General features: G+C 41.9%; 1 protein-coding gene across 1 annotated transcript; it reads left to right on the forward strand.

Annotated features, from left to right (window-relative positions):
* Positions 1-1,510: 1,510 nt before the first annotated feature.
* Positions 1,511-13,739, forward strand: thbs1b (thrombospondin 1b). The gene is made up of 23 exons (XM_005737298.1): positions 1,511-1,727; positions 1,893-1,969; positions 2,487-3,046; positions 3,166-3,241; positions 3,575-3,655; positions 3,780-3,889; positions 4,331-4,456; positions 5,469-5,565; positions 6,418-6,591; positions 6,720-6,896; positions 6,983-7,156; positions 7,414-7,541; positions 7,651-7,803; positions 7,996-8,214; positions 8,329-8,436; positions 8,837-8,996; positions 9,102-9,220; positions 9,820-10,054; positions 10,163-10,390; positions 10,505-10,776; positions 10,890-10,987; positions 11,075-11,214; positions 11,334-13,739. Exons 2-23 carry the CDS (start codon positions 1,906-1,908, stop codon positions 11,339-11,341), a joined length of 3,507 nt encoding a protein of 1,168 aa, XP_005737355.1. The 5' UTR covers positions 1,511-1,727; positions 1,893-1,905; the 3' UTR covers positions 11,342-13,739.
* The last annotated feature ends 338 nt before the right edge of the window (positions 13,740-14,077 follow it).

Below are 14,077 nucleotides of genomic sequence, written 5' to 3' on the forward strand. Positions count from 1 at the left end.
CTCTAAATGTCTATCAAAGGCAGGATGTTACATTCCTGACAGATGAAAATTGGAAGGGCAAGGAAACATCGCATCTTATTTAGATACAGACAATGAAAGGCAAAGATCACAGCGCATGTATGAATAAACCACATGGATGAAATAGACTGCAATAGTGCAGTACCAAAGAAAGCTGAGACATTTGCAACCTGACCAGAAGAACTAATTTATAGAAATTATTCATATGTAAGTCTCTTCGTGCAGATCTCTCCTTAGGTATATCTGACGTTTCTGCAAATCTGTGCTCCTTCCCGTGCTTCATAAATCTCTCAATAAATTTTCTTATTTAGTATAAAAAGTATAACAGCTGTTTACAATAGATGATTCGACCAAAGATTTTTTTTGTAAATAACTGCCTTGGAGGTTTAAAGTGTGAAGCTGACATCTGTTTACACCGAGAAGCCAAAAATAAGGAACAGCTGCTTTCATTAGTCTTGCGCAGTTCATTATCGACTATTAATGGCTTATTATAATAGCAAAATATTGGTATTTCTTAGAGAGCATCTGTGCTACTTATATGTAAGAACAGCAGCTAAAATAGCTGCTCAACATCACTTCTACACTTCAACCAGGAAAACAGAGCGTGTTAGCTGGCCATCTTAAACAAAACTGAACAGTTGTGCGTGGTCTGGCGGGGAAGAGTTACTTTAAAGAAATTGCATCATTTCATACTGGTTTATATGTTTTCTATATGTCACTCCCACTTCCCACACTTCTGTTTGGTTGAGCCTCAATCAATCAAGCCTAGACCTGATGCTTGGTGCACTAAAAAATGCCCAAATATGCTAAATAAATTATATAATACCTTATTACAAAGTTCTTCTGAACTGAATGGCAATGAAAACAATGTGTCAGTTCAGGTGTGCTGCAGCAACTCCTTGAAATGCCTCGGGCATCTCTGGAGTGAATACGTCGGCTCCAAGCGGATGGATCTGGAACTGCAGCAAACTGAGGCTCATAATCTGTGAAGCTCAAGTCACACCAAATATACTCTGATATCTAGCTTTCATCTGTTTAAGCAGAGGTAAAAAAGTGGTTCATTGTGTCATTTTTATAGTATTTTTTAAAGTTAATACACCACAGTATTAGTATGAGAAATATAACAAGTTTATATAAAAAGTTCAAAGCAGAAGTAAGTCTGAAAACAGACTTGTTTTTTCTACTGTGAATGTTAGAAACACGTCGCTATAAATTTGTCACGTCGCTGTAGCTGTGAGACGGAAATGCCTGTGAGGGCTGATGGATGGACGCTGAGATGAAACACTGGACTATTAAGACTCTGAAGGCAACGCAGTGAAGTTGGTCCCGCAGTGGAAAATGCGCGCTCTCTCTCTCTCTCTCTTTCTCTCTCCTAAGAGGATAAGGTCGTCCCTTTTTCTCCCCTCACTGTGATTGGACGAGGCTACTTCTTAGGAATGGCATCAAACTATTTAAATAGCACGTTGTCCCCCCTTCGGCTTAAAAAGCTGTATTTTAGCGGCTGACACCGGAGGGAGAAATTTCTATATAACAAAAACTAAAATACAATAATTTCTTTTTGTCATTATTTTCCTTCTTTTCGCAGTGGAACTTTATAAATATATATATACATAAAAACAACTCGTCACAAATTCATGCTTGGGGATTAATTGTTGGATTTCTCCAGATTTTTCCGGATTTTATTACTTTGGACCTGCTGCTTTAAGCAGGTAAGTGGTAAATATTCTGAGTGTTTTTGCAGCAGCGTCAGCCATCGCTCTTTGGGCAGCTGTATTTTAGGTGTACAACCTGCTGCAGGCTGACTCTTTCTGACAATACCATTAATGCTTTAAATTAAAATGGAACTGCTGTGTTTTTGTGGTTATTTGTCACAGACCGCAGATCACCATGAAGCTGCCGGGGATATTTTTGTTATTGATGCTTTGGACCTGCGAGGCTGCGAGAGTCGCAGGTGAGTTTGTCTCAGTTTGAACTGGTTAAAACTTGTCAGTATGATTCTTGTGGAAGATAAGGGGAAAGAAAGCTTGTGTTTGTTTTTTGTGTTTGTTTTTAATTTAACCTCCTAAGACACGAACTCTTCCATGGCATGCAATTTTGATTTCTCTTTGATATTTGGGCATATTGGTACCCAAACAATGTAAAAACAAAGAATTACCAGATTTTTTGTTTTACCTGATTTTTGTTTCTAAGAAACATGAGAGCCACTTATGAGGATATTCGTTTAAACTTTCGATAGAACAGTAGCAGTAAGTGGATATCAGGCCCTTGTAGAGCAAAATTTAATATTTTGGTCTAAATAACCCAAAATGTGATGTCCACATATGTGGACGCCAGGTCCTAGGAGGTTAAAAAAAAGAATATAAAGGAGCTGGTATGGCTTTAAAAACGTTTTGCAGTACTCTAAAAGTGAAAACAATAGAAATCCAGCGCCTCACAAAGGCTGACTCCTTATTGTTATTCACCCGCAGAGAGTCGAGACGACAATAGCGTGTATGACTTGTTTGAGCTCGTCAAAGTCCCCAGCAAGAACCACGGGGTGACCCTGGTGAAAGGAGACGACCCGTACAGCCCCGCCTACAAGATCCTCAACCCGGACCTGATCCCCCCGGTCCCCGAGAACTCGTTTAGGGACCTGATCGATTCCATCCATGCCGAGCGGGGTTTCCTCCTACTGCTCAACTTTAAGCAGTTCAGACGCACCAGGGGAAGCCTCCTGACTGTGGAGAAGAAGGATGGATCCGGACCAGTGTTTGAAGTCGTCTCAAACGGCAAAGCGAACACCTTGGACATTGTTTTCTCCACCGAGAACAAGCAGCAGGTGGTTTCCATCGAAGATGTGGGTCTGGCTACGGGTCAGTGGAAAAATATCACGCTGTTCGTGCAGGAGGACTGGGCAAAACTGTATGTGGGATGCGATGAGGTGAACACCGCCGAACTTGATGCGCCAATTCAAAGCATCCTGACGCAGGAGACTCCGGCCAGCGCGCAGCTCAGGGTTGGCAAGGGAGCCGTGAAGGACAAGTTCACGGTGAGAGCTGAGAGAATGGAGCAGCATATGTCAGGAAGGAATTTCTTTTTAAATACTTTGAGTGTGATGAACTTTTCGAATTGTGTACCGGTGCTTAAACTGCACACTCATACTTGCAGGGGGTCCTACAAAACGTGCGGTTTGTGTTTGGAACGACTCTGGAAGCTATTCTGCGCAACAAAGGATGCCAAAGCGGTGAGTACTCAAAGTGTTTACCAATCACTCATCTGCTCCATGCACTCTCAAGTGCGAGCAATTCCTTATCAAAGAAATCTGCGTGTACTCCGTTTGTCTGCTGATTTCTGTACCAAACACTGCCCGAGAAGCTGTTTACGAGATGCCAAAAAGGAATGCCAGTTTACAAATATCTCAGAGCTCTGTGGTCTCACAGTATGTTCTCCAGCCTATGCAGAATGAACTAATTACTTTTTTGCATAATTTACTGCTGCGGGGCATTATGCTCGACCTTATTAATAATATATTACCATTGAAATAGTATACTGATTCACAGCAGTATTTCTCTTTCAGCCATGACTGACACCATGGTCCTGAGGAACCTCAATGGCTCCTCGGCCATCAGAACTGAGTACAGTGGCCATAAGACTAAAGGTAGGCATTGCTGCATCTGATGCACTCAGTCTGCAAACTTTTCTAAACTATATGAGAATTAAATAATTGTAATCTGAAATAAAAATTAAGTATGTTTTTCTCACTGTTGTGTATTCTGGTGAAGACCTGCAGATGGTGTGTGGCTTCTCCTGTGAGGATCTGCTCAGTATGTTTAAAGAGCTGAAGGGTCTTGGTGTGGTGGTCAAGGAGCTGTCCACTGAACTCCGCAAGCTGGTAAGGAGCAAACCCAGAAGACAGTGTAGAAGAACCTAAGTGACGTCTGCCTCTTTGCTGGTTATCTGTTTGCCTGTGTGTACGTTAGTTGTCTGTATTTTAATCAAAGGAGATACGGAGCTCTTAAATATTTGTAAAGCTCTGCACTGTGAATGAAACTTGAGAAGGCATCTGACAGAAAATCATCTGTAATTTCAGCAAATCCGTATCAGAAAAACTGCAAATGGTTTTTACTGTGTAGTTTTACTGTTTATTACTCTGTACATCATATAATTCTTTCCTCTGTGCTGACGCTGAATTTGCTTACCTCCTGCATTTCTTCAGAATTGTATCTCTGTTACTTTGTGAATTTTAAAATGGGCTTCACATTTTTTCTCTTTTAACAACCAAGCTAACAACTCATTATCATAAGTCTATTTTTCTTGTTTCTCTTTTCCTCAGACGGATGAAAACAAGCTTATTAAATCCCACATTGGAATTCACAGTGGTGTCTGTATCCACAATGGCATCGTTCGCAAGAACAGAGACGAGTGGACCGTGGATGACTGCACCGAGTGCACTTGTCAGGTGAGATCTCCACAGCACTCCCACCAGTGTACTTAAACACACGTGTGAGGAGGACTTACTCAATGCTCTGACTTCTCTTTACATGTACACACACACAAGCACGCACACTATGATGACAGCCCACAATGGGCAGACACACTTAACCACAACACAACTGATCTGGTCAGTAATTAGTAAGTAGTGTGGCGACTGGGCAGGAGGCCAACAGTCTTTATTGTTGTAATGACAGGTCTGCTGTCAGAAGTTCAACTTGACTGTGGCCTTGAGGGGCTTGAGGGACTTAAGTGATCCGTTGCCCATAATTAAGAACAAGACCTTGGCTTTGACAAGTGGACAGGAGGATGTAGATGTAAAATACTTGGGAGGAAATCTTCCCGCATTTCACCAGTGGGTTCATTTGCTTATTTCTCCCTGTGCAGATAGACTACTTCTTCCAGGTTCCGCTTTTTTCCCTGTCAGTGATCAGTTCCTGGAGGGAGAACATTAGCATGCATAGTCAAAAGGCAGTTCTTATGCCTGAGTCATTCATAGTGAACCCTCACAGGTTGTGCTGGCAGGCTGGCTTTACTTGTTCGGGGCTCTGTGCCCAGTCCGGCTCCATGCTGAAACCCATATCCATTATTAGGACTTTGGCCTCTTTCCCACCCTCCCCTGACCTAGTCGGCAGGTGTTGGCTGCAGGGGTCCCCGTTCTCAGCCAGAACTCTTGCTTCTCACTCATTCTTCCATGATTAAACTCACATGACCAATAGAGAATTTAATGAGATGGTTGCACGTACATGGGCGAAGCCTCGATTAAAAACATATCTTCAAACATGCACTAATTTAAATGGATTTAAACAACCCCACAAACTCCACATTAGTGACGCCGTTGTGAAGGGTCCAGTGTTTCAAATTCCATTCAAGCACTGGGACTTGACTGAGTGCCTGGACTGAGTTTGGAGGAAAATTGCAGCAAAACTTGAGTGATATCCAAATATTTAAAAATGAATTTGATCTCTGTGCTTTTGCAGAACTCTGCTACTGTGTGTCGCAAGATCTCCTGCCCCCTGATCCCCTGTGCTAATGCTACTGTTCCCGATGGAGAGTGCTGCCCACGCTGTGGAACACGTAAGCATTTCTAATCTACGATCTCCAACACATTTTGTTATGACCTGCATAGCTATACAAAGACACACTGTAATTAAAATAATTATAGGTATGCAAACCTGCACTATAAATGTTACATTAATGGTCCACATAGTAAAGTGTATGACATTTCAGCTAACACTGTACCATTCCCTGAGCGAGCTGTTTCTATTTTATTTGCCATATAAAACAAAAAACCACAAATATTTCCCTTGATGTATTGATGTAAAGCTTTCTCTTCATTAGAAAAAATGCTAGTTTTAAAGATGATTTAACTGCATTACTATGAAAGGGTGCTTATGTGTTTGGAACATTGGCGCTTTGTGCTCTAAAACATCTTTGAATCTTTAAGTTGAAATGGCTGCAATTTGCCAAATTGGTTAAAGGGGAATGGAAAATTGGTTTTCTGTTTAGTGAAGCCATCTTTTACATGAGGGGAGGTGGCATGTTCTTCATACCTTGGCAGACTTGGCTGCGATGCTTCCCTAAAAGTAAACATTGGGAGCCGCATTCATCCCGGCCTCAGCCACTTGCTGAAGTCATTACAGACCCAGGGTCATGTTTTCAAAAGCTGTTTCCTCTTTGGAAAACATAAGCCAGTGGGGCATCCCTGTCCATCCTGAGGACAGGAGGCCTTTCTATTTCTCTACGTATGCTCACAACAGCTGTGTCTCCCAGTTAAATCCAGACCATTAGTCCACTGCTTCTAGAGCTTCCCCTCCTCATTTAAGGTTAGGGGCTGTTTGCGAGGGGGTGCTGCTTCGCTGCAATAGCTCTTTTATTGTCTCCCTCTTCGCCTCCTTCTCATATTCTCTCCCTCTCCCTCCTGCTCAGCGAGCGACTATGCAGAGGACGGCTGGTCGCCATGGTCTGAATGGACCCATTGTTCCGTGTCATGTGGGCGTGGCATCCAGCAGCGTGGGCGCTCTTGCGACCGTATCAATAACAACTGTGAGGGCACCTCTGTGCAAACCCGAGACTGTTACCTCCAGGAGTGTGACAAGCGCTGTGAGTTAACGTAACCAACAACAAGAACAGACAGAAAATATGTGTGACTTTTTTATGATTTGATGTCACCGTGGTTCAACTTTTTGGCTCTTGATAACTGATCTCTGACCTTGTCTTGTGGTCTTTAGTCAAGCAGGACGGCAGCTGGAGCCACTGGTCACCATGGTCATCATGCTCGGTCACCTGTGGTGCTGGTGTCATCACCCGAATCCGCCTCTGCAACTCCCCAACTCCTCAGCTAGGAGGCAAGGACTGTGTTGGAGAAGGCCGGCAAACTGAAACGTGTACAAAGTCCCCGTGTCCCAGTAAGTTTCTTCATACTACAGTTGGATTTTGCTACTGTGTAAAGCAAGAGAAGACGTTGATCATGCTTTCTTCATGTCTTCATCAGTCAATGGCAACTGGGGTCCCTGGTCTCCCTGGGATTCATGCAGTCTCACCTGCGGAGGTGGTCAACAGACTCGGAAACGCCTGTGCAATAATCCTGCACCACAGTACGGCGGTAAAGAGTGCGTCGGTGAAGCCAAGGACATCCAGAGGTGCAACAAGACCCCCTGCCCAATCGGTGAGGCATTTTATCATTTAAAGGAGTTCCACATATTCCATGTATTTGGTATTTTTTATTATTCATGTTTTTAAAATTTAGTCTTTACAACATTATTGTTGGCACCCACTTCAATGTAGGTTTTATTTATTGAAGTTTTTTTTTTTAATATACGTAAGTGTACCATCTCAATGAGATCATAACTGGAAGATTAGGATTACTAAGATTAAAAGCAGGTTACATATGAAGGATTTTGATGACTGCATTGCTGTGTTCAGATGGATGTCTGTCCAACCCTTGCTTTGCTGGTGCCAAGTGCACAAGTTTTCCCGATGGTTCCTGGAAGTGTGGGAAGTGCCCAGCAGGATACACTGGCAATGGGATCAAGTGTAAAGATATTGATGAGGTAAAACGTCTTTAGCTGTTGTTCAATGATTAAAGCAGCTACAGTCATATATTAGAATTCAGGCAACATCGTAACCATAAACGTGATTCTTTTTTTATCCTGAAAACAGTGCAAAGAGGTTCCTGATGCGTGCTTTGAGTTTAATGGGGTGCACCGCTGCGAGAACACCGTTCCAGGCTACAACTGTTTGCCCTGCCCAACTCGTTACTCAGGACCCCAGCCGTTTGGCCATGGTGTGGAGCAGGCCGCCGCTAATAAGCAGGCAAGCAGATTCCTGTTTGAAGCCAAAAACAGAGCAAGAGAGACAACTTTTATTAAACAAATACTGATAACAGGGAGAGGTCATACTAATGTGTTGTGATGAATATGTGCCTTTCTAAGGAGAGAATGTCATGAATTTAAACTATGCAGAGCTCGTCTCACCACTGATATTCATCTCATCTTCAATCTACAGGTGTGCTCACCCCGTAATCCCTGCCTCGATGGAAGCCATGACTGTAACAAAAATGCCCGCTGTAACTATCTTGGACACTTTGCTGACCCCATGTTTCGATGTGAGTGCAAACCTGGTTATGCTGGCAATGGCCATATCTGCGGAGAGGACACAGATCTGGATGGGTGGCCCAATTCAGATTTGGTGTGTGTTGAAAACGCCACCTACCACTGCAAAAAAGTACGTAGTAGCAAAGCAGCTGCAAAGAAATGTCAATGTTTTTGCAGAGTTAAAGTGAAAATATCTAAATATTGCTTATAATGGCTGAGACTGACTCTGTTGTTGTTCATTCAGGACAACTGTCCCAACCTCCCGAACTCAGGGCAAGAAGATTATGATAAGGATGGCATTGGAGATGCTTGTGACAATGATGATGACAATGATGGTATTCCTGATGATAGGGTAAGTAAACATTTCCAGACAGGAAATAAGATTGTACAAGGAATAAGTGTGAAACGGTGCCTGTGCACATCTTTTTGCATTCATCACGTTGTCTAATAAGAGGACAGGTGGAGATGGGGGTAGGGTAGAGGAGGGTGGCGCTCAAAAGAAAAACAAATGTTTCTCCCAAGGCTGAGCCAAAACCTCAAATTCCAATGCTGAGGTTCTGAAGGAGCTGCGCTGTGTGCTGCTAATCCCAACATTTGATGCAGGAGAGAGCCTACAAATAAAGCTGCTTTTCATCCTGCATCACCCCCTCCCTGTAAATGGGCAGGGAGGGAGTTGGAAATTACAACCGCAGCACCTTAAAAACTGTCATTGACTCTTTCTCTAACACTGCGTTTTTCTCTTTTTCAAACAGGACAACTGTCCTTTTGTGTACAATCCCAGGCAGTATGACTATGACCGTGATGATGTGGGTGACGGCTGCGACAACTGCCCCTACAATAGCAACCCAGACCAGACAGACACCGACAGCAACGGAGAGGGAGATGCCTGCGCAGTGGACATTGATGGAGATGGTGAGACCTGCAAACAAAAAATAATCAGCATAACTCTTAGACAATACTTTTATATTTTCTGCTTTTGTGCTGCCTTTTCATCTAATTTATTTCCGTTTATGCCAGGCATACTGAATGAGAAGGACAACTGTCCCTATGTGTACAATGTTGACCAGAGAGACACAGATCTGGATGGAGTGGGAGACATGTGTGATAACTGCCCACTAGAACATAATCCTGATCAGGTGTGTAAAAGCAAACACACGCATTGCTGTTACCCATTTGCTTCAGTCTTACCCGGCAACAATAATCCACATTCATCTCCCGGGCTCTCTTTTATATCTCCCTTTCAGTCAAAGCAGGCTTCAGTAGTTGCTGAAGCATTATCATGGCATGTAAAAGGTGGAGTAAATCCTGTATGCAGCTGAAGGGCACATTAGTTCAGTAAGGCGTGGTGGGGGGCTAGGGGTCTTTTCAATGACCCATTGACATTAGCTGGCTAATGTGAAGGGAGAGGCCCCAGGCTGGATATTACTAAGGAATGGGCTTGCCTTGGGCTATATGTGTGCTCTGTCTTAGTTCTGCTTAGTCCACCTGTGCCATGCTACACTGAGAAAGAGGAATGTGTTAAACAACAGGAATTAGGAGAAGAATAAGGGAAGGAGGGGAAGTCTAAACTGATGTGCTTTTTAAAGAGTGAAGCGCACAATTAAAGGCCAAAAGAGACATGTTCAGACATGAATGCAGCTGTTATTTGGTGGTGTATAGAGTACAAGTAAGCTAATACTCAATTTTCCCCATAAACCAGATCTAACTAGGATGTTTAAACACTCTAATTTTGCAGTTGGATTCAGATGATGACCGCGTGGGAGACAAGTGCGACAGCAACCAGGACATTGATGAGGATGGACACCAGAACAACCTGGACAACTGCCCGTATATTCCCAACGCCAATCAGGCTGACCATGACAAGGACGGCAAAGGTGACGCCTGTGACCATGATGATGACAATGATGGCATCCCTGATGAAAAAGACAACTGCAGGCTGGCGTTCAATCCTGATCAGCTGGACTCTGATGGTGAGCAAAGTTGGACATCTAAGCAGTTTTATACTGGAACACATATATCTATACACCCTGGGTATTATTATTATTATTATTAAATAATTTGGATTATGTATTTTTCAGGTGATGGCCGTGGAGATGCTTGCAAAGATGACTTTGATCAGGACAATGTGCCTGACATCTATGACGTGTGTCCCGAGAACTTTGACATCAGTGAGACAGACTTCCGCAAGTTCCAGATGGTTCCTTTGGATCCAAAAGGCACCTCCCAGATTGATCCTAACTGGGTCGTCCGCCACCAGGGCAAAGAGCTGGTTCAAACTGTTAACTGTGACCCTGGCATTGCTGTTGGTAAGTACCAACGATTTCTCTGGACCAAATGTGTAACTTTGCAAAGACTAATAGGAAAGTTTCTTTTTTCTATTCAATTCTTGTCGTGACACCCTTTCAACCTGTTTTGTTCAGGCTACCATGAGTTCAATGCAGTGGACTTCAGTGGGACTTTCTTCATCAACACTGACAGGGATGATGACTATGCCGGCTTTGTGTTTGGCTACCAGTCCAGTTCCAGGTTCTATGTGGTGATGTGGAAGCAAATCACACAGACCTACTGGTCACATAAGCCAACTAAGGCACAAGGTTACTCTGGCCTGTCCATCAAAGTGGTTAATTCCACCACCGGCCCAGGAGAGCACCTCAGAAATGCCCTCTGGCACACAGGCAACACCCCAGGACAGGTACATTGGACTTCTGTTCTTTCATGGACAATTGAAACATTTATTTTTGATAATCAAACCTAAATAAAATAGAAAAACTCATGTCTTTTATTTATTTTTTTCACACGCTTTAGGTTCGCACTCTCTGGCATGACCCAAAGAACGTTGGATGGAAAGACTTCACTGCCTACAGATGGCATCTGATCCATAGGCCGAGAACAGGACACATTCGGTGGGCAGAAAATAATTTTGAGTCTGTAGGTAGTTACCCTTCATGAGTTTGGCATTCAAATGTCTAATTTTTCCTTGATTTCCACAGAGTTGTCATGTATGAGGGTAAGAAGATCATGGCTGATTCTGGTAGCATCTATGACAAGACGTATGCAGGTGGAAGGCTAGGTCTTTTTGTCTTTTCACAAGAGATGGTATACTTCTCAGACCTCAAGTATGAATGCAGAGGTAAGTTTTATTTGAAAACCACTAAAATTGACATTGTTCTATTAAAATGGACTCTAGAATTAAAGACATTAAACAAACCCTCTGCAATCTCTTCATGTTATGTCTCTTCCTTTTGACAGATGCATAAATGTACGGCGCAGGAAGCTCTGAGGAATGCACCTTTTTGTATAAAGTATGAACTTCTATATTCTCATGCAAAGTCCAGGGACCGATTTATTGCCGCAACTCTTTATTTTTGGGCATGCTCACTCAGACTGGGCGAAGGGCATATGGTTAGCCTCAGGGTAACTTGAAGCCGGTTTGGAAAGAAAACCAACCAGCTGAATGCCATTTGAGGATCAGAGAGCCCCTTCTCCACCACCATCCTTAACATCTATAAGAGCAGGGAGAGGTGAAAAAAAACCCAACAAAGCCTGTAGGTCACCAACACCTTTCTATCCCCGCTCTGCCTGCTTTACCCGCTCTCTGAAAGACCTCATTCATCTCTGTACAGGAATGGCTCCTCATAAACAACTATGCACTTCCAAGTCTTTACGTCTCTCTCTCTCTCTTTCTGTCTCACCTCTTCAGCCTTTTCTGCCTCACTTTCTAGATGGACTTCCCAAAGAAATAAAGAAGAATATTTCCTTTGCCTTACCAGTCTGACCAGGATGTAGATCCTGGAAATACAACTTATGAGGACTCAAAAAATGAAGATGACATTTTGTAGGAATTTTTGTTGTTAATGATTTAAGAAAACTGTTGAGAGGGGAGCAAGTTAGAAATAAGGGGAATATGATGCTGTGGATAAATGTTTGCATGCATGTACAGAATGTATGTGGAAGACTAACCATGAATGGAACAAGAAAGTTCTTAAATCTTCTACCCTAAAATCTCTAGGGTAGAAGAACTATGAACTGTGTTTGTCTCAATTTGAATACTTCCAAGAGCAGAGTTCCAAGTAGCACAGTATGTACACTGCATACTTACGTAATGCATGAATTCCGGCAAAGTTGTCTCAAACTGAACATGCTAAAACATGTTCCTAATATAAAAAAAACAGTTGCATTTGATGAGTTAGCTATCATGTTTTGTAAAAATTTGCAACTTCTTGAGCCTTTGGTGATTCTTTTAATACAGAACTAGTCAACAGTGAAGATTACAGTTCAATTTAACATACCTAAACACCAGACAAATCCATAACATGCACTGTTTGGTGTAAGCTAGAAAAAAAACTGCTACTGTTAGCTAGCTAGCTGGAATTGGAGATAGCTAGCGGGTGAGAAATGTACAGCATTTCATATTGATCTTCTGACTGTTTTGAGTATCCTATCTGGGTACTTGTGCTCTTCATGATGCCATATGTGAGCGTTTTGTCACACTTGCCTTATGGAAGTATGCGATGCAAGACAGCACTGGTTTATGTTAACTATCATTTACATACAGGTATTGTTGGTTTTTTTGATGTCATCTGGTTGTCTTAACAACTCTCAGGATTAGATGGAGATAATTATATTTTACAAAAAGTTGCTTGAGTCTATAACCACATAGTCAAAATTTCTTCCAAAATACTCCCTATATCAGATCCTAAATGTAGAAATCGAAGAGATTTAGCTCCCTCAACTTTTGGGGGAATTTGCTATGAAATAATGTAAATACATCTAATTTATTGATTTTTGCCTACAGTGTAGGCAGTAAACAAAATTTTTGTACTTTGAAAAAGTAAAAGTATCCTTCCAATCACAGTGAAAATTGACCCCAAATCAGGTACGCTTAGATACAGGATGCATAACATTGTCGTTGTCTTTTATCTCCAGAATTCGTTACTCTTCAGACAGGGCTATTTAGCATGAAGTGTATCTGATCCGTGTGCCTTTTCTTCAGAGAGAGATGAAAAACAAAGGAGATCGTTGATGTACAATTATTACCTCATTGCTGTTGTATAATTTGATCAAACAAAAACATAAGTACTTCTTCGTATTCCTTTGAAATGATTGACATCTTAGTGCTACTGTAGCATGAGCTGTAAATAATATAACATGACATAGCTACAAATACAGCAGAGCTCCCAATCCCATGATTTACTACAGTGAAAATTATAAGAAGGTGGGATATTTCTTATATATTTTTTTTATTTTGCTTTATCACGTATGTCCAATGCGGTTTTTAGCAGATAAATTATTGTCCTGTTTGTCTTAGTGGTTTGTGAGACGCTGATTTTGTGTGTGTGTGTGTGTGTGTGTGTGCGTGCGCACGTGTGTTTGTAGAAATTTGCTATTTAAATAATTTATCAGGATTTGCTGCCTTATTAAGGGGCACATGTCCATCTGTATAAACGGTTTGCACACTGACGTGAGGATGTTATGTTCTTTATTGTTTTTATCTTTTTTGTTATTGTGTATCAATGTTACCATTATTTTTGTACAATTAGTTTTGCTTGTCTGTAAACATTTTCATAGTTGTACAAAGCAAAATGCTGTTTTTATTCATCACAACTATTTTGTTATGTATTTTAAGACAATAAATAGTTGTTAACATTCTCATTACTTTATTGTTTTTCATGCCATCTAGCATTGATCAATCCACGATTTATGGAGAACAGTGACTCTCACCAACAAAATCCATCAAAAACGCAAGTAGATTTGATCAGATCTATAGATTCAGCGCACAGCAATCAAAATTACTCACAGTCAAATGTTTCCCCTACTTTCTCAGAAGCACAGATAGACTTGTACATTCCGTCATCTCGATGATAAAGGCCTCATGAGGAATGTGGCGCAGGTGTCTCCTCCTTAGTTTGATCTGTGTGACCTCTTTTGCAATATGCAAATATTAGGTTGACACAAACCTTGACATTGACTGAAAGGCATTATATACATGTGTG

The sequence above is a fragment of the Pundamilia nyererei genome, unplaced genomic scaffold (genome assembly GCF_000239375.1).
Source record: "Pundamilia nyererei isolate P.nyererei 1_Seehausen unplaced genomic scaffold, PunNye1.0 scaffold00074, whole genome shotgun sequence".
In the NCBI taxonomy this organism is placed as follows: Eukaryota; Metazoa; Chordata; class Actinopteri; order Cichliformes; family Cichlidae; genus Pundamilia; species Pundamilia nyererei.

Excerpts from the sequence above, each read along its gene's own strand:
- thbs1b (XM_005737298.1), top strand. The coding sequence starts at position 1,906 with ATGAAGCTGCCGGGGATATTTTTGTTATTGATGCTTTGGACCTGCGAG. Across the intron at positions 5,566-6,417 it reads CTGCCCACGCTGTGGAACAC|CGAGCGACTATGCAGAGGAC; the intron begins GTAAGCATTTCT and ends CCTCCTGCTCAG. Across the intron at positions 10,988-11,074 it reads CCGAGAACAGGACACATTCG|AGTTGTCATGTATGAGGGTA; the intron begins GTGGGCAGAAAA and ends TGATTTCCACAG.